This window comes from Eurosta solidaginis, chromosome 1 (genome assembly GCF_040869045.1).
Source record: "Eurosta solidaginis isolate ZX-2024a chromosome 1, ASM4086904v1, whole genome shotgun sequence".
NCBI classification, from domain to species: Eukaryota; Metazoa; Arthropoda; class Insecta; order Diptera; family Tephritidae; genus Eurosta; species Eurosta solidaginis.
In genome coordinates, this window is record NC_090319.1 from 310,035,442 (window position 1) to 310,059,136 (window position 23,695).

At 37.8% G+C, this 23,695-nt stretch overlaps 2 protein-coding genes across 4 annotated transcripts; one reads left to right on the forward strand and one right to left on the reverse strand.

Annotated features, from left to right (window-relative positions):
* Positions 1-628: 628 nt before the first annotated feature.
* Positions 629-23,516, reverse strand: LOC137237626 (phosphotriesterase-related protein). 3 transcript variants are annotated; one of them, XM_067761491.1, is made up of 11 exons: positions 23,373-23,516; positions 23,240-23,310; positions 23,072-23,168; positions 21,096-21,449; positions 20,750-21,042; positions 20,460-20,686; positions 1,851-2,366; positions 1,595-1,759; positions 1,300-1,517; positions 1,171-1,237; positions 629-894 (listed from the first exon to the last, which is right to left on the reverse strand). In XM_067761491.1, the coding sequence occupies exons 1-11, from the start codon at positions 23,490-23,492 to the stop codon at positions 866-868; spliced, it is 2,157 nt and encodes a 718-aa protein (XP_067617592.1). In that variant the 5' UTR covers positions 23,493-23,516; the 3' UTR covers positions 629-865. The 3 variants fall into 3 exon arrangements, with proteins under 3 accessions (XP_067617592.1, XP_067617591.1, XP_067617593.1); XM_067761490.1 differs by having other exon boundaries at positions 629-1,237; positions 23,373-23,514; XM_067761492.1 differs by lacking the exons at positions 20,460-20,686; positions 20,750-21,042; positions 21,096-21,449; ... (1 more) ...; positions 23,240-23,310; positions 23,373-23,516 and adding an exon at positions 4,778-4,971 and having other exon boundaries at positions 629-1,237.
* Rsph4a (Radial spoke head protein 4a) lies at positions 12,173-17,183 on the forward strand. The gene is made up of 4 exons (XM_067761493.1): positions 12,173-12,595; positions 12,657-12,849; positions 13,852-14,773; positions 16,414-17,183. The coding sequence occupies exons 1-4, from the start codon at positions 12,291-12,293 to the stop codon at positions 17,100-17,102; spliced, it is 2,109 nt and encodes a 702-aa protein (XP_067617594.1). The 5' UTR covers positions 12,173-12,290; the 3' UTR covers positions 17,103-17,183.
* Positions 23,517-23,695: the final 179 nt, after the last annotated feature.

The window sequence follows — 23,695 nt, forward strand, 5'->3', positions numbered from 1 at the left end:
CACCAAAATAAGACAACCACCAAATCGAAAAAGTACACAAATTGGGTAAACAACAAAAAACTAGTTTTTCAGTTACCAATATAAAACAAAAAACCGTTTTTTGAATTTAATGTGCATAACACTGCAAAAAATTATGCGATAAAATTTTGCAAATTATGCTCCAAGGGAAATGCAAAACTGCGGCCTCTTGTTGCAAAAGTTTTGTTTGAACGAACAGGATTTTTCCAAAATAAGTAACATTTTGTTCAAGTTTTTACGAATCTAATAAGATAATAAACATCTTAGATAAAAACATCCTTTTTTAATGTTGATGTTTCCGAAAGCATAAAATTTGAGTAGTTTTGGAATCGTTTCAAAATAAAGTGTTACAAGAATTAAACTTGCCGAATTACGGGTAAAGTTACTCCAGTGGTTAATTACATTCCAGCGATTTCATTCTTTACTTTTCTATAGCTTACAAGTACATTTTTACTACAAGTTTTGTTCGAAAAAATGACGTGTGGCAACTCTACATCCGAGAGAAGAAATTGAGAATAGGCAGTAAAGTGACGCGCGGCGAAGTTCAAAACTATAAATTAAATAAATTATAAAAAATAAAATTTGGTGAAAGTGCGTTTAATAAAACAAAGCCTATGGACAATTTTCATTGGTATTCTTAGACCGACAGTAAAATTGTTAATTTAACAAGACTATGGATAAAGTATAATGAAACAACTTCTTTTGTTTATTTGACTACTAAAACGGTCAATAACGAATCAACGATTTGTGCGCAGTTGATTCAACATCTTTTTGCGATGGATAAAAATTGACAGAAATTTCGATTGAATTGACCCGTATTTCGGTTGACTTTACCAGTCTTTTTCTTTCAGTGAATGATGATAATGCTTACATCGGCTGCTAAAAAATATAAAGCATTAATAAAATCTAAAGACAACAAAAAAACAAAACCAACACGAAATAAAAAAATGCAAGAATAAAACTAAAGAACTCTAAACATGCAAATAAAACTCTTATTTAAAAACAAAACCAATCCTTACAACTTTAGGGTTAAATGCACAAAAATGCTGGTAAAACTGTTTAAAACAATAAACACTAAAAATTAAACATTAAACTGTAACCAATTTGCCGGGTTTGCTACCGTTATCTTCTCAACATCTTCAACAGAAATACCTTTGGCGAAAATGCGAGGTAAAACATTCATATGAAGATGATGATAGCCATGCCCACCGTAGGAAGTCTACAATAGAAATAAAAAAAAATTGTTTGAATTTAATACTTATTGAATTTAATAGTCCTCACCAATCGATGTTTCGTGTGTATATCATGCGATAACAAAATTCTATTAACCAAACCTTCTTCTAACAATTTCAAGACATGCGAAATGCGTTGACCATCAGATGGCATATCCACCGATGTATTGAATTGATAAAATGAAGTTTCAATACCAAATAGATCATATTGAATGTAACTGCCTAACTTGGCAAACTCCAGTACATCATCGATATCAATTAGTGTACCTGTTAATAATGAAGAGAACAGAGAGAACAGTCAGAAAATAATGCAAGTAAAGTATTTTGAGTTGTAGATCACTTACGATCAATGTGTGACATAATTGCTTTATCAGCACGTCCACCCGCCTCCAAGTATAGACGCATAATTTCGAACGGAGCCGCTGCATCACGACCAGGATGAAATGAAACACCACAGCCAAGAACTTCTTGTATTTCACCTGTGGCGCGAATCGCATGCTTTTCAAAGTCTGGAGCGGAAAAAAAAGTCACATTAACTCAAGTTTCAAAAATGAAAACGACTGTTAGCATTTTGTTTACTACACACACTCCAATACTCACCATGCAAGGGATAAACGCTGCCCACTTCCCCAATATAACCACATTTCACCGTACCCACACCTTCCAACTCGACACCAGTAATAATTTCCTTCGAGTATAAATCTGTTAATTGTTCAATCGACATATTCAAATGATCTTCAGTTTGTAAATTATGCACATAATGTCCAGTTCCAGCGATTATATGAACGCCAGTACTCTTCTCAAAATCCACCATAAGTTCCAAATTGCGATTCAATCCATGTGAACTATTCTCCACTATCGATCCACCACCCCATTTCTTATATAAAAATAAATCCTTTTTGACCGCTTCGTGTGCCTCTTCATCATGAAAGTGTATATTTTCGTGTGATGAATATGGATATTGACGTACGAAGCCGGCAGTTTCAAGGGTGATTTTTTGTTTCAAATATGTTTTGAACTCCTCTGGCGGCTCACAGTAGAATTTTTCGAAATCAAGTGAAATATGCTCGTGAGTAAGTGTACGGCCAAGTAGATTGGGATCAATTGCACCAAGTACTAAATAAAGAAATGTAAGTAAGTATAAATGTAAAATAAAAAAGTGACAAAGGATCGTTTTTCCGAGATTCTCTTAACTTATTAATCTGAGTAGGATACCACTTTATCTCGCCTTATAAATAAAAAATGCCCTACCGTCGAGGAAACCTCCAGCTCAGAACTCTTTTCAAAATTTCCCTAGAAATCTTAGCTCTGAGTATATTTAAGTTATGTGGAAATAGGGTGCTTTTAAAACAATTTGTAACTCTGGTTGCAGCATATAGCAACTTCCTCCTACATCAAGCCGTGAAAGAAGCATTCATTTATTCATATTACAAGAGTATTGATAGGATTTGTGAAGAAAATGACAATGGTAAGCGTGATTTTGAGTGTTCGATTTCAGTCACATTCCTCAGGTATCTCTATTCGGTTACAGTTACAGGTAAAACTCACTGAGACTAACAACTATAGTCTGCCAACTCTTACTCACGCCTTTCCTCCCTACGGTCGATGTTATTAACAATCCAAAATGTAAGTGTAAGGAAAGTGAAAGTGAAAGCGTAAGTGTAGCCCTTGGAAACAGTATGCTATGAGGTTTAATAAAGATTGACTGTGTAGGTGCAGTATGCCGTAGCGAGGGATACAGAATGTAATGTGAGAACAGTGTATGTAGTAGAATCGATATGACAAAATCCGACAACAAAATGGACGGTGCGTTATCACTTTGTTATAAAAGTGTTAATGGTTTTGATATCGATGAGTTATCGGCTTATTATCGCCGAGTTATCGTTTTCCTAAAAAGTTGTTATCGACGAGTTAAGAAGTAGAAATAAAAATTATCGATTTCATATCGGAAAGTTATCCATTTCTTATCGGAGTGTTACCGATTAGCCACAGACGACTCATCGGTTTGTTATAGAACAGAAACCAAAAAAACTTTAATATAAAATCGAAAATAAACCATCGTGAATAACAATAAAAAACCTATAAGAAGCCGATAACAAAACAATAACTCGATGAAAATAGTTCGCTATTTATAATATGCCGATTGTAAAATACGAACTGGTTGATATCGATTGTTATAGATAAGAGACCGACGAAGCTCTTCTCAAAATGTTCGAAATTATTTGTTTATGTTTTTTTGTCGTTTAACTTCAACCCCTGGACGAGCTCGAGTTAATTTAAAAGTTTACACGGTTAGAAATTTGAGTCTTAGACCACGTTTACACATGCACTAATCTACAATAAATCCTCAATAGATAATCTTCGCGCGTTTCATTCTTAGGAACTTGATTACTATCTGTCAAGTTTTCACCTTTCTCTTTTATTTTGTGCTTCCAATTATTTTATAAATGACTTCGCTGAGATGGGACCTTATTAACAGAATGTCTGAGATACGTCCTTGTTAACGAATCTTCTAAGTTTTGAACTCCTGAGCATGTATTCTTGAAACCTTGCCACCATCCACTCGATTTTTCTTTTTTTTTTACTGTAAAGTGTAGACTTCTCTGGTTTAGAATTGAAATTTAGTTCTGCGCATCCATTTTCGCGAAACTGGTAAGAGCTCAAACTTTTAGCCTCGTAAGTTACAAAGACGTACGCCTTCATGTTATTGAACTTCACGAGTACTTGGTACTCACGACCTTTTCTTTAACATTGTCAAAGAGTATAACTTCCTTGAGAATCACATTCGACATGACAGGGTTGCTTTGGCAACAACAAAGTATCGAGTGACGCCTCTTAACAAATATATACTCTTTGACATTGTAATGACTTTATTTCGAATACGTGAATCTAATCCTGTTATAATCGTGTTACGAATGTTACATCGTTGGTTGTCCGACTGTAACATTGAAACTTTTTCTTTTGTTGATGCTTCAAAACCAGATTCTTCCCCTTTTCCGTACCAGTTTTCTAAATAACTAAATCTATGCGTCTCCTATGGGGATGTTTTTCGATAAAATTCTAACTAAATTTCCAACTCGAAGAAGACTACCGATGAGCAAAGAAGTAGACAGCTAATGTTATTCAAAAACGTCGCTTACAGTGTTCTTTTTAGGCGGCACTTAAAATTGAATTCACAGCTTAAAAAATAATTAGAAAAAAGTAGTAGTACAAAAACCATTCGCATAACAACCAATATCATGCACAAAGTTCTTCCTTTCTATATTCGCTTTAACAAGTATCTATCGACATATTTAATAACTATGCTCCTGATAGTAAAATAGCTTTTTAAGAAACACCCAATTTTATAAAAGAACGCAGCAAATAAAATAAATTTAAAATATTTTCATATTTCATAGTTTGTAATGTTACCAATCATGTGATAAGCTTTGATCATATAAGTTCTCTTTTTATTGGACGTGCTTAGTGTTTCGAAGTAGAGATAAACAAAAAGCAACAAAGTATTAATTAAATACAGTCACTCTTACCCGTTTGAACAATAGGCATTTTAGATATTTTTTTGTTTATTTATTACAAAATAACAAATTACTAAACAGTAAATGCACAGACTTCAGTAGTCAAACTATTCGATTTAGGTTTTAAGAAGTGATCACTTCAAGAGCTTCGATAAAACTGTGAAGTACTAAGAAGTTTTTATTTAACATTGCACTAAAAAAGTAGAAACATAACAAACAAATCCAAAATTAAATACGTATGAGCATGAAGAGCAAACAAATGCGAGTACATACACAGAACAAAAAAAGTCACAGTGACACACTTAATATCGCATCATGTGAACCTACATGTATATGTACGTATTGTCATATGTAGGTACGTATATGATAAGAAATTGTTACGTACGATTAAAATTTTCAAAGCCCAATAGAAAGTGGATGGAATTTTTGGGTTTTGAGAATAATATCACATTGTGAATGGCCGCAGTGGTTTGACAAATATTCCAAGTGTATTTCTGCTATGAAAAGCTTCTCAATGAATCAAATACCATTCAGATTCGGAATAAAACATGCAAATACAGTCCCTGTAGCTTGTAGGAAACATGCAGTTTCAAATAAAACCGGTCTCGAGCCTGGATAAGTCCTAACGAGCCGAAACCGAGATACTTTGGGATTCAAGGGGTTGATAAGCCCAATTGTCAACCTCACCTACTCGACGGGAATCCTGTTACAAATATGAGTGTTTGATACAGATATTTAGCAGGCGAGGCGCTGGCGACCACAAGTTTCTCATGAAACTAGGGGGTGGGGAGGGCGCTATAGTTTAGAAGGTTTAATGTGGTTATATTAATCTTTCCCGAGATGATCGGGCTAGTACCTTAATGGACCATCAACATCGATAATACTGCCCAAAGCCTTCGGGAATACAACAAAAACAACTTAGTTCTTCCAAAACTGGACAGGCAAACAGGAAGTGTCTCGATGATTCTACCACGTCATCCGCCATGCAGTTGCAGCAAGAGGAGTTTTCCAGAATTTTCAGACATAGTGCATGAACTCCCATTGGATAGTAAAACTGTGAAAACCCCTTTCACCATTGATAGATGAACCTTGCTGGACCAAATAATTTCATCAGGCCATCTGATATCCACTTTCGATCAAAATAGTCTCGCTAGCCTGCAGAAGGGTAGTTTACGCCCAGCGTTTGCTTAGCTGATCTGCGACCCATGTATAGGGGAGCAGACCACAGCTGGCTAAGGCTATCCCATCATCTCTACTGCGTTCAACAGTACTCATGCGCGTTAGGAGGTCCACGTGTCAGTTGCTAGATCTATTTCTCTTTTCCGGGACTCAGATATTAATATCAAAATAGTTCGTACGCAAACCGCAAGCAAGGTCAGGTAGGCAATTGAACTTAGAGCTTTAATTCTCTAACCGGAGTAGCACTGGGCAACATCCCATCCATCGTTTTCTTAATTGTGGCAATCTCCGTTTGGTAGCCGCTTCAGTGATCTGGCAAAGTAAAATTTACTCAAGTCGACAGAAATCGCTCCACCTCTTAATCTTCCCACTCGCCCCTCACACACTGAAGATAACTTTATGAAGTTTGAGAGCCACTTGTACTCTTCAAATATTTTGAGAGTTGGTTAATTGCATGGAAATAAAGATCGCCGATTGGTAGTCCAAGATCCTATGGCAGCTACAATATGTCCAACGTTATTCTCCTAAAGTCCTGTCAGAAAGCATTTTTTTCATTGCGGTACGAAAACTGAATAGATTAGCCCCAAGATCAACATCCTAGAAAGACATATCGCACACCTAGAGGAAAACATGATTAACTCAAAAAATCACAATGTTCACGAAGGGCAAAAAAGTGATTGGCTTTCCCTTATGCACCAATGTAATTTTCAGTTATTGACATCCCTTCTCTTGGAACTAAAATCTCATTAATTATACAGATCGGTAGGTATTGAATTGGGGAATCCAATAGTTTGTATAACCTCGAAGTTTCTGACTTTTGAGTTAGCTCCCTATTAGTCTGAGTGTACGAAATGTTACTTATACCCATGTAACTGCCAATTGAAAGGTGATACCGAGCGTTTCGTGTCGTGCTGGCTTTGTGATGAGCTTGCTCATATGAAGTGCGCTAGTTTGACAGCAAGGGTGTGTGATGCGATCAACGATAACAAGGGTGTGCGTTGGTCGTGCTTGAAATGCAGATCCACCGAAGTGGATCTTTTTAAGCTTTTCAAACATACCCGAAACGCATTCTCCGAAATCGGTAAGGAACTTTCTACATTAGGGGATAAATTCAAGTATTATGAAAACTTGTTTAAAACTTTCAAATGTATTACCGATTCAGCTGCTAATGCTAACAGCGACAGTCGTGACAGCAAACGAAAACGAACTGATGTCTCGGCTGGCGTATTGACCCTAGACCCCGTTCAAAACATCCAGAACCCAATCGTTCCTACACCTAGCACGATAGAATTAATAAACTTAGCATCTCCAAGTCCTCTTACAGTAGAGCCTTCAACATCAAAGGCACCTCCAACAAAACTAGCAGCTAGAAAAAATATTGAGCCTGCAAACCGTTCTCAGGCGACTGAGCCTGGAACTAGGAAGTTGGTTGTAGTCCCTCCTAAAAAATCGATATTCGTGTCAAGATTCGACAGGGATACTACTGAGGAGGATCTGAAATCGTATATCTTCTCAAAAAGGAAAACCCATGACGTAACAATTCGGAAATTTAATTTTAGTTATGAAAGAAACGTATCTTCCTTTAGATTAGATGTACCTATTGACCATTTTGACACTATCTTGAGTAACGATTTTTGGCCCTCTGGGGCACTTGTGCGGGAATTTGAATATAGGCGGAATAAGAGTGTTCCAAACTTGGCAAAGATCCCTGTTAATAACACTGAGTCAAAAAACTGAACGAAAAATCTGCTTTAGATATACTTTACCAAAATGTTAGAGGCTTAAACACCAAGTTAACAGAACTGTTTTTAAAATCATTTAACTCAAGCTACGATATAATTGCTTTAACCGAAACCTGGCTGAAACCTCATGTTTTTAACTCAGAGATCCTCTGTAATGACTACCAGATATATCGAAATGACCGCCTGAACAGGGTTGGAGGTGGGGTTCTGCTTGCTGTACACTCTTCAATACCATCTGAAGAGATTTGCGTAACCGCCACCGATACAACTGAGTTCTTGTGCATACGCACACAACTAGCAAATATCCACATTTATTTGGCCATCTGTTATATCCCGCCATCTTCTGAACTGTCCGTTTATATGAATCACATTTCCTTGCTAAGAACTGTTAATTCGATGCTAAAGCCTTCCGATTCCATTATTGCCTTGGGTGACTTCAATATGCCACACATATCATGGTGCATCTCTGACTTTAATATCGTACCAGTTTCGTCAAAGTCTTCCAACAATGAATTTCTAGACGGAATGTCTGAGCTGTGCCTTCAACAAATCAACATCCAATCGAATAAATTCGGAAGAGTGTTGGATTTAGCCTTTGTGGATGATGAATCTAAATATTCCATTAGTCGATGCGAACCCATTATTGAACCTGAAGATGCTTACCACCCTTCCCTCAAAATAGTTTACGAAGTTGTAAATTATGCTTGTAACAGCGGAAATAAACGATACGACTTCAGTTATCGCTTCGACTTTGCGAAGGCCAATTTTAAAAAATTAAATCGTGATCTATCTCGAATAGTGTGGCCAACATTTAATGCTGATGTGGAGCAAAGCGTTTCTCACTTTTACAATACCATTTACTGTCTTTTTGAAAAATACGTACCTAAGCGGATTTGTGTACATTCCGATACAAGCCAAGTATGGTTCACTAAAGAGCTGAAAATTTTAAAGAATAAAAAGTCTCGATCTTTCAAGTTGTTCAAAAAGACGGGTTTACATAACCATTACTTACAGTACTCGATTCTACGCTGCAAGTATTTTCAATTGAACAAAAAGTGTTACAAAGCTTATCTTTGTAAAATGAAAAGAAATATAACTTGCAACCCGAAGGCATTTTACGGATTCGTAAACTCTAAACGCAGGGTGAAAGGGTTTCCATCATCCATGAAATTTCAAGATAATATTTCCAGCGATGATCAAGAGATCGCCGACTTCTTTGCGGAATTTTTCAAATCAAATTACTCTATTGAGACCAATGTTCCACCTAATGAATACCCATACCATATTGATTCATGTTATTCAATCAGAGCTCCATTTATATCTTCAGAAGATGTATTATCTTATTTAAAAACTTTAAAAGTATCATATTCATACGGCCCCGACAGGATCCCGACACACTTTCTTAAAAAATGTGCCGCAAACATCTATCAGCCGCTAACAGATTTATTTAATTTATCTTTAATTTATGGCGTTTTCCCAACAATATGGAAGGAATCTTTTCTTATTCCGCTTCATAAAAATGGAAGCAGGTCTTCAATAGAAAACTACCGGGGCATAGCAAAGTTATCCGCTATCCCAAAGTTATTTGAGGCTATTGTTACCCACCACCTAACATTCCCTATTTCCCCCATAATTGCAAGCTCGCAGCATGGGTTCTGTAAGGGCAAATCACCTATCACCAATTTACTAGAATTTACCACCCACGTTTCTAATGGATTTAGAAAAGGCCTTCACACTGATGTAATTTACACCGATTTCAGTAAAGCTTTCGACAAAGTATCACACCCATTACTTATTCATAAGCTCAGTCAACTCGGTTTTCAACCCCGTCTTATATGTTGGATTTCTTCGTATCTTGGTTATCGTACGCAAAAAGTAATCTTTAAAAATACACTTTCTGGGGTCATCAATGTTTCTTCTGGTGTTCCTCAGGGCAGCCATCTTGGTCCGATTCTGTTCTTGTTGTTCATAAACGATATATCTGGTACAATTAAATACTCAAAAATCTTGATGTACGCAGACGATGTAAAACTTTTCAAATCATGTGCCTCGGTTGAGGAACATTCCTTGCTTCAAATGGATTTAAATCACTTGGTTACCTGGTGCAATGTAAATTATATGCCGCTCAATCTCAAAAAATGTAAATTCATGTGTTTTTCTCGGAGAGTTTCGCCACCAGCTTCATATACAATGAACAACTATAGTCTAGAAACTGTAAATAATTTTATTGACTTGGGAGTCATGATGGATTCCAAACTTAGTTTCAATCTTCATATTAATGCTACAGTGAATAAAGGCAAAGGTGTTTTTGCATTTGTTAAACGGTGGTCAAAAGAATTTAACAACCCTTACATAACTAAAGCACTTTTTACAACATTAGTTAGGCCAATATTAGAATACGGCTCGATAATTTGGAATCCGCGTTATCAAGTCCATGCAGACAGTCTCGAATCAATACAAAAACAATTTTTACTATTTGCCTTAAGAAATTTCCAATGGGACTCTATAACTAATCTTCCACCTTATACTAATCGATTAAAGCTTATCAATCTTCCAACTCTTGCTAGTCGAAGGGAAATGCTTGGTGTGATATTTATGACAAAACTTTTAAATGGATCAATTTCGAGCCCATTCCTTCTGAATGAAGTGAACTTTTGCGTTCCCTCTCGGACATCGAGACACTTCAAACCTCTTCTGCTGAAACAATGTAGAACGAATTTCGAACAAAATGAACCTTTTCGGCGTTTATGCCAAGATTATAACTCTCACTCACACACATTTGATAGCTCGGACTCCCTTTTTTCTATAAAAAAGATTGTTCTCACCTCTCTAAATTAATGTATAATACGTTTGCTTCTGTTCTCTTTAAGTATTACGCTTGGCTGATGAAATTTCTTCTGTAGCTGAGCAGTCTCAGATCGTGACGCTTGACAAACCGCTGCCCATCAAAGACTCGGCAAAATAAAAAAAAAAAAAAAAAAAAAGTTATTATATATATATTTAAATCGATCGCGTGAACAGGATTAGCCTGGTTTCATTGGGCCACTTGAGGGCAGCGCGCTGCCACAACGTCCATTAAAAAAAAGAAAAAAGAAAAAAATACATATCTACCAAATTTCAAGCAAATCCAACCATGAATATGAAGTTTTCAAATACATCGATTCTTGGGCTCGGGGAAAAAAGGTTTTTACAATTTTTCCGAATACGGCCTTTAGGCCATAAAGAAGACCAAAATAAAAGGTCGAAACATCAGAAAAGAATAAAAGAAGGCGCTTTTCTAAGTTACTGGGACTGTAAACCGAATAGATCGGTTCTATGCCCACTTCCCGGAAAAAGTGTCCTGAATATTACTCTTTACCAAATTGTAAGCAAATCGAATTATAAAGAAATCTTTCATATAGATCGGTGCCTCTTTCACTTCCTTGAGAAAAAACTCCCCCTATATATCGAGTGCTGCGTGGATTATCACCCTATCTCGGCTGTCGTTCCGAAAACGTCCCATTTCAGAAAACGTTAAAAAGCGCCCTATTTCAGAATTTGTTTCAAAAATTCCCTATCTCAGCGCTACGTTGAAGAATTGCTTATCCCTGAAATTTGTTCATAAGCGATCCACCTAATGCCAAAATTGTTGAATTTGAGCTGAGAAAGGGCATTCTTGAAACAAAGTCTGAGATAGGACGTTTTCAAAACGACAGCCGATATAGGGTGATAATCCACTCAGCAATCGATATTTAGATCTATCCACCGGGCCTTTACGGAACATTGAAACTGCTAAGTACTATGAATTTCTTAACTTACAACATATTTTTGTGCTTATCGCTTTGTGTTCTTTTTTCTTGTTTCTGTTCTTACCCTCTGTTATTTTTGAACGACTTAAACGTCACATGATGGAAGCTCACTGCGAGTTTTATGCGGCCAAATTTGCATACGGCATTTAATTGTTAAAACATTCCCTGTAGGAAAATATGAATAACTGCAAAAGCGTAAGCTTCGTTAGTAAAACGTTCCATGATACTCGTACAAATTCCTAGCAGGTAATTGGTAACTTTTGTTTTCTTAAATGATAGACATCTGACGATTATGAACATATGATTATTACGTAAATATAAAGAAGTTTACGACTTTGGATTTCAGCCAATGGACATATGTACCTACAAAAGTACAATTATAAATTTTAAATGATCCCCACAACGAAATAGTAAATGATTTCATTTACTTGGGAACAAAAAAATCTAAATAACACTTGAAATTCAGCGAAAAGTTGCTCATGCCAAGAAATATAGTAAAATCTACTCCGATCGTAGTATAATTCAAAAGCAGTTATGTATGATAGACAACCCTCTAAATTATGCATGCCGAACTTGTCAGAATAAGGGAAAACGTCAACGGAATGAGTACACCTGAATATTAATTTCATCATGACTACTGCAAGCGCCCTTTACAACACTTTTTCGAATTTTTATTTGATCGAATACAAAACTTCAAAGCTAAAAATTATTTCAAGTTATTTTTCAGTACGCATTCAGAAAAACTGCAAATTTTTTAAGAAAATACTTATTTTTATTTGCAAAGATTTCTTTAAATAATTTTAAATAGCAACCAACATGGAATTAGGTCAACAGCAATCTTGCAGCGGATTCACGCTCGGTACGAGCACCAGCTCAAATATTAATTTTCCTTGTGGCGCACATATTGATAAGATAAATAAAGCGGAGGAACCTGAGGAACCATGCCCACATATTTTAAGTACATCATCAACCTCATCTACCAACACCATATTGAGCCAATTTTTTGATTCGGATTGTCAGAAACGTGACCCCATGCGCAAAGATCCGCCAAATATCGGTTACGAATTCAATGTTGCTAAAGCCATTATGCAACAGTTTAGTAGTATCAGTGGTGATAATTTGTATGTTGTAATATTTTGCTAAATATAGAAATTTTTTAATATTCTTTTTCCGCTTCCATAGATTTGATCACTTATCAGATATTATTAAACGTGTCATCGATGAACGTCCACCAAATGTTATCGATTTTTTTGAAGAATTTAGCCGCAATGTACGCGAACAAAAACTGCATTTACCAGAACGTTTTCCACCAGATGGCGTTTTTGACGAGTCACGTATGTATCGAGTGGCCAAGAAATTATTGTTGTCTATGAAGGTATGTACAGACCTCTTTTTTAGCATTTTCACTAATTTTTGAATGAGGTCGAGACATTTTGGCACAGTTAAGAGTAAAACTTCGGTTATATTTCATATCATATCGGGAATATTGTAGGAGCCTTTTCGGTATCAACGCAGGTCTATCTTCGGAACTACTTAAGAATTATTTGAATTACCTTCAGGTTTTACAGCCACATAAGTGTCATACCGAGGGTTCTATGTGAAACCTCGTTTAACTTCGAACGGCTTGGATAAGTTCCTACCAGTTCTGACTGAGCCGATGGTGTTACTCAGGGGAGCATGTACAGCCGTATAAATTTTGTGAGGACAGTTTAGACAAGAGACACACAGATTTTTTCCGAGCTATAAAAGTCTTTAAAATTGACAAATTATATTTGGTCGATGGTAGGCGGCGAGAGAGTCATTAATATGGGGCAGTGGACAAATTAACTAGTTCACAATTTGGTCAAAGTTCGACAGCTAGGTAATAGAGATTTAAACCACAAATTTAAGTTGCCTAACCTCTGCAGCGTCTTCCAAGCGGAAGTTGTCGCAAATAAGGACACGGTGGATAGGGTGCTGTCCAATGCTTCTGCGGTTAGAGAGTTCACCATCCATTTCGATAGTCGAGCAGCTATTTAAGCCATAACTTCAACTGTGGTACCATGGAGGTCGGTATGGGAATGCCTGACAAATTTTAATATTAATATGATCTCCCGTGACATAGCAATATACCTGGCAATTGTCACACGGACCTTAACTGAACCAAATATAGATGGCTGTTGGGAATAAGGTACTCCTAGCTGCCTGTAGTCTGCTCTTCTATAGGTGGGCATAGGGTCGACTAAGCAAACGCTGAGCGGATCCTACCTTTTGCAGGGTTGCGAAATTCTTTTGGTCGGATAGGGAGGGGTCCGCTAAAGTAATTCGGTTCATCAGGCCCATCTACCAATGGCGATTGGGGTTTCAAAACTTTTAACACCATAACTTTTTCCTTAAGCTGCCCATGCCCCCACCAGATGAATTGCCGGTAGCTGATGAAATGCTACCTTTGGAGGAATCAAAATCTGCTCTCGTGGATGGTTTAAAACTGGACATATTGGACCTAAGCCGTTTCATTACCTTCAATGAACGAGTACAACATTTACAATTCTATTGGAATCAATGCGGTTTTGGTATAAATTCAGATGATATTTTTCAATTAGCTTGCGCAATGGATCGCCTACAAACACATCCTTCCATTATGCAATGCCGATTTTGGGGTATGATCAATGGACTTAAAGCCTCATATTATATTGTTGAAGCATCATTGTCACATGAGGAAACGCTATCACGTATCGATCAAATGACCGAAGAACTCAAGGAGATACAAAAAGCAACGATATCACGCTTAGTATCAGGCATTAGGCCAACACCAACTTTTATTGGTCCTGAATTAATACCAGGAAAATTAGGTTGGGATAATTATCCGATTGAAGAACTAGAAAAAATGCTACCCGAAGCTCTACCAATACCGTTAGTGGACATTGTGGAAGCATTTAACGTACCACCCGAAATCGTTGGTACAGGCGCAAATCGTTATTCATATTTTGTTGTGAATTCTGTTTCGGATGATTGGATTGAGTTGCCAATGGTTACGCCGCAACAAATTAATACATGCCGAGATATAAAGAAATTTCTTACTGGTGACCTTGAAGCTGATATACAATCTTATCCATGCTTTCCGGGCAAAGAGAAACATTATTTGCGTGCGCTCATAGCTCGTATTACGGCTGCTACATACATTGCACCCATGGGTTTTTATCGAAAAATGACGAAAAAAGAAAAGCGCGCATACGATGGCATCGAAGATGATGGCGAAGAAGAAGAGGAGGAGGAGCAGGAACCAAGTGCTATGGGAGAGGATGAAGATGAGGAAATCGGTGAGTTTATATACATTTGAGGTTATATGTCTGAACGATTTACCATCGCATCGCTGACATTCATCCAACAAAATACTCTTCAGCCCCTCATAAGATGCATAGAAGAGACATATTCAGATTTTGTGCGATGCTCACCGGCCACTAGACTATTACAGCTCTGAGACATGTATTCACAAAACCTCATATTGCATTTGCAATTGTATATCGCACTGCCGTAGTAAAACTAAATTACTCTAAGCCCACTTTGCCCCTTTAATCTTCTTTGCCACTCTTAATTTGTAATAGAGCTGCGCATTACACGGGTAATCTCTTTATCTTCAAATCTAAAGGAGCTCAACAAATTCAGGGAGGTTCAATTATCCAACGAGATACTCTGCCCAATTTTAAATTAATTCCTTAAAAGCCACCCCTTTTGGAATCGATTACTTTTCACATGGCGGCCGCCGTGGTGTGATGGTAGCGTGCTCCGCCTACCACACCGAAGACCCTGTGTTCACACCCCAAAGCAAAGCAACATAAAAATTTTAGAAATAAGGTTTTTCAATTAGAAGAAAAATTTTCTAAGCGGGGTCGCCCCTCGGCAGTGTCCGAGTGCATTTCTGCCATGAAATGCTCTCAGTGAAAACTCATCTGCCTTGCAGATGCCGTTCGGAGTCGGCATAAAACATGTAGGTCCCGTCCGGCCAATTTGTAGGGAAAATCAAGAGGAGCGCGACGCATATTGGAGGAAAAGTTCGGCCTTAGATCTCTTCGGAGGTTATCGCGCCTTACATTTATTTTTATTTACTTTTCATAGAGGAGTGCTTCTTCGGGAATAGCTTTTTTTTAGGACCGAGTACTTCTTCGGAGCCAGCTACTTTTCAGAACTGGTTACTTTCGGGCACTTTGTGGAAACTGGTCACCTGTTCAGAATCGAGAACATTCACAGGAACAGGAGCCGTTAACATCTCTTAGCGGGGAGTTTTTGGAACAGCTTTTATTTATTTTATTTTTCAGAAAAGGTTAATTTTTTGAAAACGATTGATGTTTCAGAAACGGTTACTTTTCGGAGTTTGTTACTTTTTCGAAACAGGGTAATTCTTCGGAAGTAGCTCTTATTTCAGATCCCGCCACTTTTCGTAACGGGTTACCTTTCCAGATCCGGGTACTTTTCCAGAAGTACTCACTACTTCAGAACCAGGTACTTTTTAAGAGGCGGTTCTTTTTTAGCAGCCGTTTACTTTTTCGGATCTGGTTACCTTTCGCATAATGCGCCTGAAAACAATTATAAAATGGTGGTAGATTTCTGTTTAAAGCTCATACAGCTTATCATTAAATCTTTTCCGGTACTCGCCGTTGCCAACGCGTAGAGATCCGTAAATCTTTCGAAGAACTTTTCTCTCGAACACTCCCAGAGTCGCTTCATCTTTTTTCCCTTAGCTTTTTTAGTACTTGTCAGACTTTCAAATTGTTTTAATGAAAATGTGGCATCGACGCTAGTTGTAGCTAGCGGAACTTGCCACACCTCTCAGCCTTTATTGGCGGGACAATCTAGTCAAGAAGTATCTTCATTGAGCACAATGTTATCAAATGCTCATTAAAACATCGCAGCGATTGTAAGGCCAGAGAGTAAACCTTTCTTCTTTTCTTTCTATTTTCAGACAATGATGTTATGCTACTTAAAAATGAAAAATATGAGCCCGAACAATTGGAATATCTAATAAAACTAGAAAAATGGTTACATGTACGTCCGAATCTTCTAAACCAAGGGCGCATAATTTGGTTTAATGAATTAAAAGCACAAAGGGAACGCGAAAAGGAAATAGCACGCCTAAAAAAAATGCTGCATTTGGAAGAACTGGGCGAAGAGGAAGAAGATTTAGATGAGGGTGAAGAAGAGGAAGAGGAAGATGATGAAGGCGAAGAAGATTTTAGTCCAGAAGTCGGACCACCAATTTTGAATCCCTGCAGTTTTGATCTCAGTGATCAATACACAATACCTTGGGTACCACGTTTCACAAGCAAATATACAAATCGTAACGAACGTATACTCGTTATGCAATCCAAAATATGGCCCGGGGCCTACACATTCACCTATGATAAGCTTTGCGAGTCCATTTATATAGGGTGGGGTCTTAAGTATGTTGCACGTAATATGGCTTTCAAGCATTTGCCACCAATTGAGAATGAATATCCACATGGAGAGGAAGATTTTATGGAAACAACAGATCCCACGCCAGAAGATGAGGAGGCCTATCGTTTGAGTTTGATTAAGAAAGAAAAGAAGCGCGGGACAATCGGTGAAGAATTTGATGTCGATGATGAATATGATACAAATGAAGATGAGTAATTTATTAAATAATATTTTTCTATATCAAAGCGAATTGTTTTGGCAATTTTTACAAATAAAGGTATATGAATGTTTTTTTAAATAAAACTTTTCCATTTTGAAGCTCTCTTGAATAGTGTGAGCTTTTATAAGCGTATGTGGCTGGATTTTTGGAAAACTGCTTTCCCTTGTGTTAAGTAGCGCGCTTTTTGTTAACTATTCCTTTATAGTTGGTTGCTGGAAATATTCTTATTAGCGGTTCACCTTCCGCTTGCTTCTGAGTTCTTCCTTGGCTTTGTTGGGATGAGTGCGCCTGCTGTTCCCAATTGCTAAGCTTTTCCTTTTTTATTTCCGTTTCATTGCTCTTCTTTTTTTCGTCCCGCGGTTTTGGTAGTGTTGTTGCTTTTGGACTTGTTCGTGGAGATTCTTGTTTTCTTTGTGTTTGTGCTTTATTCTCAGCTTCGTTCCTTAGCTTGGCTAACGAGAGCATTTGAGACGTATAAGGCATATAGGTATATTCTAAAGAGAAGAGATAGATTAATGCTTAGCTAGTAAGCATTTAGTTGTCCGGTGCGGGCGGATTAGATAGCGCGCTATCTACGCCAGAAAAATTGGGCACATTTAAGGCCGTTTTCACCATCTTTAGTAAGTCACTTATCTATAAGTTTCGAAATTCTCATTCTTGCAATGCACCTACTATCAGTTGAGTTTAAGGAAACAAATTCAACCATTTTGCTGGTTTTCGTGTATTCTTACAATAGATTTTTGCTATTTGTTCTACAAAGTTTTCACAAGTATTGATTTAACTGGGGGTTGATAACCCTGTGTAGGTTAAAAATGAATTTTAACGCTATCTGGAATATTGTTAGACTGACTTTTCTTGTTTTGTTGATTTTCCGACAGGGTGGATAAATTATGTATATTGGAACGATTTTCCGTCATCCCTTGTCAAATTTGGTTTTGAGACAAACCGGTTTCGGCGTTGTGCTTTCATCAGTGTCGATTTTCGATTGTTAGCCTAAGGGCATTTCGAACATACATACTAAAATCAAATCTCTGCGCGATATGACTTTGAAGACCAAACCCAGAATCCTGTTTTTTAACATTCCCAGTGAAACAGACGGAGGCCGTTACTATCTCTATAGACGGCTACAACCTAAATGGAAGTTTAACTATTGCATATGCATAAGTTTAAGGCTAGTGAGCTATTTCAAGTCCATATTATGAAGGATATCAGGGGTATGCTCGTTAGCTACTATCACAAAATCTTATGTCTATTTCCATTTTCTCTGATCATCAAGCAGCGATAGGATTCAAAGGTTTAATAAGCACAATACAAAGATTTATAGCTTCAAAGCTTCCGCAACCCAATTGTCAACCTCACCTACGCGAGGCGAATCCTGTTACAAATATGAATACTCATGGAACTATAGGGTAGACAGGGCGTGATGACCTAGAAGGTTTAATGTGGTCATATAAATCGTTCTCGAGGTGGTCGGGCTAGTACCTTAATGGTGGTTTGTTACCGGAACGTACCGGATCTATATCCGGTAAAGGATCATCGATAACACCCCCAAAGCCTTCGTTAATACAACAATAACAACAACAACAAGACTGGTGTAATTCATCGTAGCTGGCAGTTGAATGTAGATACTCTGTGATGTTGCTTTTGCTCCCTGAAGATTTTAGAATAAGGAGGGTCGTTTTTTTTTTGTACCAGATATAAATTTTATACACTGCGCTAATAGCACTTTCTGGTATGACAGCAGTGAACCTACGGGTTGAGTTCCTAAGACAAGATTGTTCATGCCTCAACGTATTCCGCTTATTTGTCCTCGAAAACATGACGTTATATGCTTCGAGTTGCAGGTTGAACCATTTGCGGCACTTAGTAATGTGGGCCCCTGATCATGGCAGTATGTCTACGGACGACCCAGCGCTGAAGACCACTCGCCGAATTGAGGAACATTCCGCCTTTACTTGATATACAATAATGTTCTTGGGTCTGATTTCACTGTGAAATAGGCACAGGAACTTATATAAAGTGTCCAGATAAACTTTCCCCCCATCCATCATAACATTTTTTTCCAAGAAGCAGTTGATACATTATAACCGGTTGGAATGGTAAGCGTATGAGAATACTTACAAATAACTTCTAACGCTGCAACAGCAGCGAAAATTAGATAGAAACTGTGTAAAACAGACTTTGTAAGTAACCGGCTGTTTAATAGGGCTAGGCTTTGCTGCTAATCAATTCAGGGATGAAAATTTTGGCTTATTGCACATCTAAAAGAGGAAGAGTCTTAGTTGATGTTTTTAATACAATGAATTAACTCGTCCAAACATACCATGCTGAAGGCAGCCTCTAAAACCTAACCTAATCCGGTTATTTTCGACTTGTACGTGTTAAAGCCAAGCTGAGCATAAACGAATTTAATAATTTCACCTCACCAACCGGTATGGTTACATCTTAAGAAAAAGATTGACCTCAATAAATTAAAACAGATAGGCTGAACACTTGACCTAAACAACTGACCTTAACGATGCTACAACAATGCAGAAAATAGTATCAGCCCAGTGTGCGGATAGCTTAACAGACCGCAAGTCACCAGCAAATCGCAATTTTCCAAATGCCTGCCGAGTCCGATTCGCATTAGGCCAAAAATGTGACTGCCGCATTTATTTCCTTGCAATTGACACTGATATCGGGCATCCGCAGACAGTATTTTGCCGGAGTGAATCCGGTACGCTCCAATACTGATCAACTAGGTACTATTTCGACTGATTCGAGAACGATTTTTTTGGCCCCTTTCAGCCTTTAGGCTTTTGAATTTTAGTATTCTTCTTCGGCAGGCAAACCTACCTTGTGAATATTCTATCTAAGAGCTTTAGACAATGGGTTTCCAAAAATTTAAAGCGATTGCCCTTTAGTAAACGCAATAATTATTGAAATCGATAACAGTAAGATCGAACGATAACATCTCATTCACTGCCTCCCCATTGGCGAAGACCACTGCGAAGGGGCCCAGATACTCTAAATCAACTACTTGAGGTTCCGTATGAAGCTGCGAATCCCAAAGGTTTCTTTAATATGGCCTGGCAGACAGCATCTTTAAGGCCTTTCGATGATTTTTTAATCTCATCATTGCTTTAAGCTGCTTAGCGCAAGGCTAAAAAATTCCCTAACGATTTATCAAGTCTGCTCAACCCACTAACTAACTAAACTCTGCCGTTGAACTGTACCGTTATTGAGTGCGGTATTAAGATATTCTCACTGCTAACGGCGAACTTTGAGATCAAACTCGATTACCCAAGCCACTATAGAAAATCTTCATTTTATGATTAATAAGTTCCCTAAACCTTTACAGAACTACCTACCAGCTTCCCATTTATATGTAGTCTTCATCCATACGCACTCGGATAGTAACTCTTCGGTACTTAATCCATGTGGTGCCAGCTTTTCAACAAGTGTATGTACTCTACGCTCATGTTTACTACAATCGCATTCATTCTGCATAAAACGACGTTCAGCAGCCAAACCACGTTCCAGAGCACGTCCAAAAGCGGGCACAGATATATTGCAACCTGTTAGCAGAACTACAACACTGCAAAAAGAAAGCGAATCATATAAAAAAGACGAAGCTCACGCCGGTGCAGAATTAACATACCGTTTCATTTCGAGCTCTTTTAATTGACCAGACAGTATAGCGGCAAAACCAACAGCACCAGCACCTTCGACTATGCATCCCTCCTCCTCGGCTAGACGTAACATTGCGAGTGCGACCCATACTTCACTTACCACAACAATCTTGTCAATGACAGCCGATGACATTGCCAAGGCATTACAACCCACAATTGGAACCAGCAAACTATCAGCTAATGAACTATTTGGTGGTGTATAAATGGATGACCCCTTCGCCAATGCACGACTGAAGCTGGCACATTTCTCCACTTCCACACCCTTCAAAGTTAAGTTTAGTAGAATTAACTCCCAATTAAATACCTTCAACTCACAATGACTTTAGTTTTAGGTGACACGGTTTTAATTGTGGTGGCCAAACCGGCTATAAGTCCACCACCACCGATAGGCACAACAACAGCACTGAATTTCGGTATTTGTTTTAGTATTTCAAATCCAATTGTTCCACACCCAGCAATAACATCTGGATGATCATAACCATTGATATATTCCAAATCGTTTTCTTTGGCCAAAACCAATGCAACAACTCGGGACTCGCAAATATCGCGTCCTTCAACTACTACCTTTGCATTATAGGAGTGACATTTTTTTATATTCGATACCAAGGTGCAGGTGGGCACAACGACCGTTATTGGTATATTTAGCTGGTTTCCGTGATAACTGATAGCCTGCGGGAGGTGTTTTGTGTTAATAAGAGGATTAATGTGAAACAAAAATAACTGGCTCTTTAAATCTTGAGCCTAAACACGTCTTATTTTGTGTTACTAAATTTCAACATCTTTATAGTAAAGACAGTTGAACCGGAGCTATATTGAAATCCTTAGTATCTATCGTTGGCAGGTCATTTGACCTTAAGAAGTTTACTCTGGTGGCATTTTTGGAAATATAGCCTAGCTGAATTGTCTGGAAGGACCACAGTCTCAAAATGAATTCTAAATTTTACTGAAAACCCGAAACAGTACATAAATAACCACGATATTATCTCGAAACAGGCCTAAAATGAAACCTGAATAATCCCATATTTATTTTTTTGTTTTGCTTTGTTGCTTTTCCAACAGGATGAATAACTGATGTTTATTGAAACGTCATCCCTTGTCAAATTTGGTTTGGAGACAAACCGGTTTCGCCTTGTGCCATCTTCTGTGTTTTTTTTTCATTCTTAGGGAATGACGGAAAATCGTTCCAATAAACATCCGTTCCGAAGCTACTGAAGCAGTTTTGAAAACGTCCTGATTGGACCCCGAAATAATACGGGAATGATTTATATAATCCAAAAAATAATGTCAAAACAACCCAAAGCTAGTCAAGAGAGCAATCCGAAAGTAAAAAAAGTCCGAAAATTTCCCGAATAGAACCGTACATGGTTTTCACGTTCTCGTGTACTTTTCCAAGGACTGCTCTTCAGGAAGCAATCAATTCACTTAAAGAACCTGTATGGCGACACATGCTAGAAGAGCTCATCCACAAAGTCCTTACTAGTAAAAATATTAGCGTAGGCTAGATGGAAATACAATCCATAGACTGGTAAATAACCGCTGACAGGAAGGAAGCTTTCTCTCTACACCACTTTCAGTAAGGCCTGTTAACCAACTATTGCGACTGCTGAGTGGAATACTTCCCCATCTTGGCTGCAGTTTCGAAAACGCCCTATCTCACAAATCCATTGAATCTGTCTATGAGTGGTAATAGTTGGTTAACCAATATGGTGAAGAAGGAAGAACTCCATCCTGTGGACCGGGCAGGACGAGATGGCTTTTCTACAGAAGGTTACTTTTTCACGTACCTAAGACTAGCGTTCGTTGACCCAGCATCCCAGTATTAGCCTTGTATAGGCACCTTAACAGAAGGAAACTCATACGGATACACTCATTAGTAACCGTATTGAGGAAGAAAACAGTCAAAATCTTCTATGTCCGGAACAAAATGGTGGAAAAACTCTCGGATTTAAATGAACTTATGCAAGTATCAGGGTAGGTATATCTATGTTATGGTTTAGTTCGGCCGATTCAAATCCCTGCCTTATATAATTAAACCCGGAAGACTAAGTGTTCCTTTAAAGATCGGGTTACATCCGGAACAATAAACTTATCGCTTAAAGGAGTACTTTTTAAAGTTGTCCTAAAAAACTCATCATATTTGAAAATTTTGTTCTAATATTTCTTAAAGCAAAAGATGACTGAAGTTTGTGGAGATAATATCATACCAGTCGGTATCCCAGAGTACTATGCATTAATATTATAGGTAAGTATAATCTTTCAAGACATTTCACATGATATACATATGTACATACCACCGCATGATTTCCAGTCGATGCAGATATTACGCCAATCTCCTTCTGTTTGCTGGAGAGTAAAAGTAAAGCTAAACGCGCGCCACGTTCTTTGAAGCTGCGGCAACCAAAGGAAATCAGCAAAATGGAAAATAATAAGCAATGAAGATTGGTTAATTCGAAGCTCACCTGCCTGTGGGCTGCATAAATTCTTTCTTAAAATATAGATCCATATTGTAGACTTGGCAATTCTCCGCATTCTAAGAATAAATAAAATTGCATTTTTTCTTGTGTCTACAATTAACGGTAAATCTTTTCTTACCGTACACGGTGTTATCGTAACTCCGTCCGCTAAAAGCAAATCAGCGGTAGTGATCTGCTCAAAAGTTACAGCACGCGGCGCACTTGGCACACAATGAGAATCGAGTATGTCATCATCCATTGAGCCGTTTCAACGCGAACTTCCTAAAAGCTAGGCTTGTCAGAAAAGTTACGTAATTAATAAGCTAAATTATAAACTACAAAAAACAAACCAAGAAATACGAAAAAACAAAATCAAAATAAATAATTTTTTTTTTATGAAAATCAAGGCGAGTTCAGGGATTTTCTAACTGTGAAAAACTAAAAATGTACACTGATCAAAAC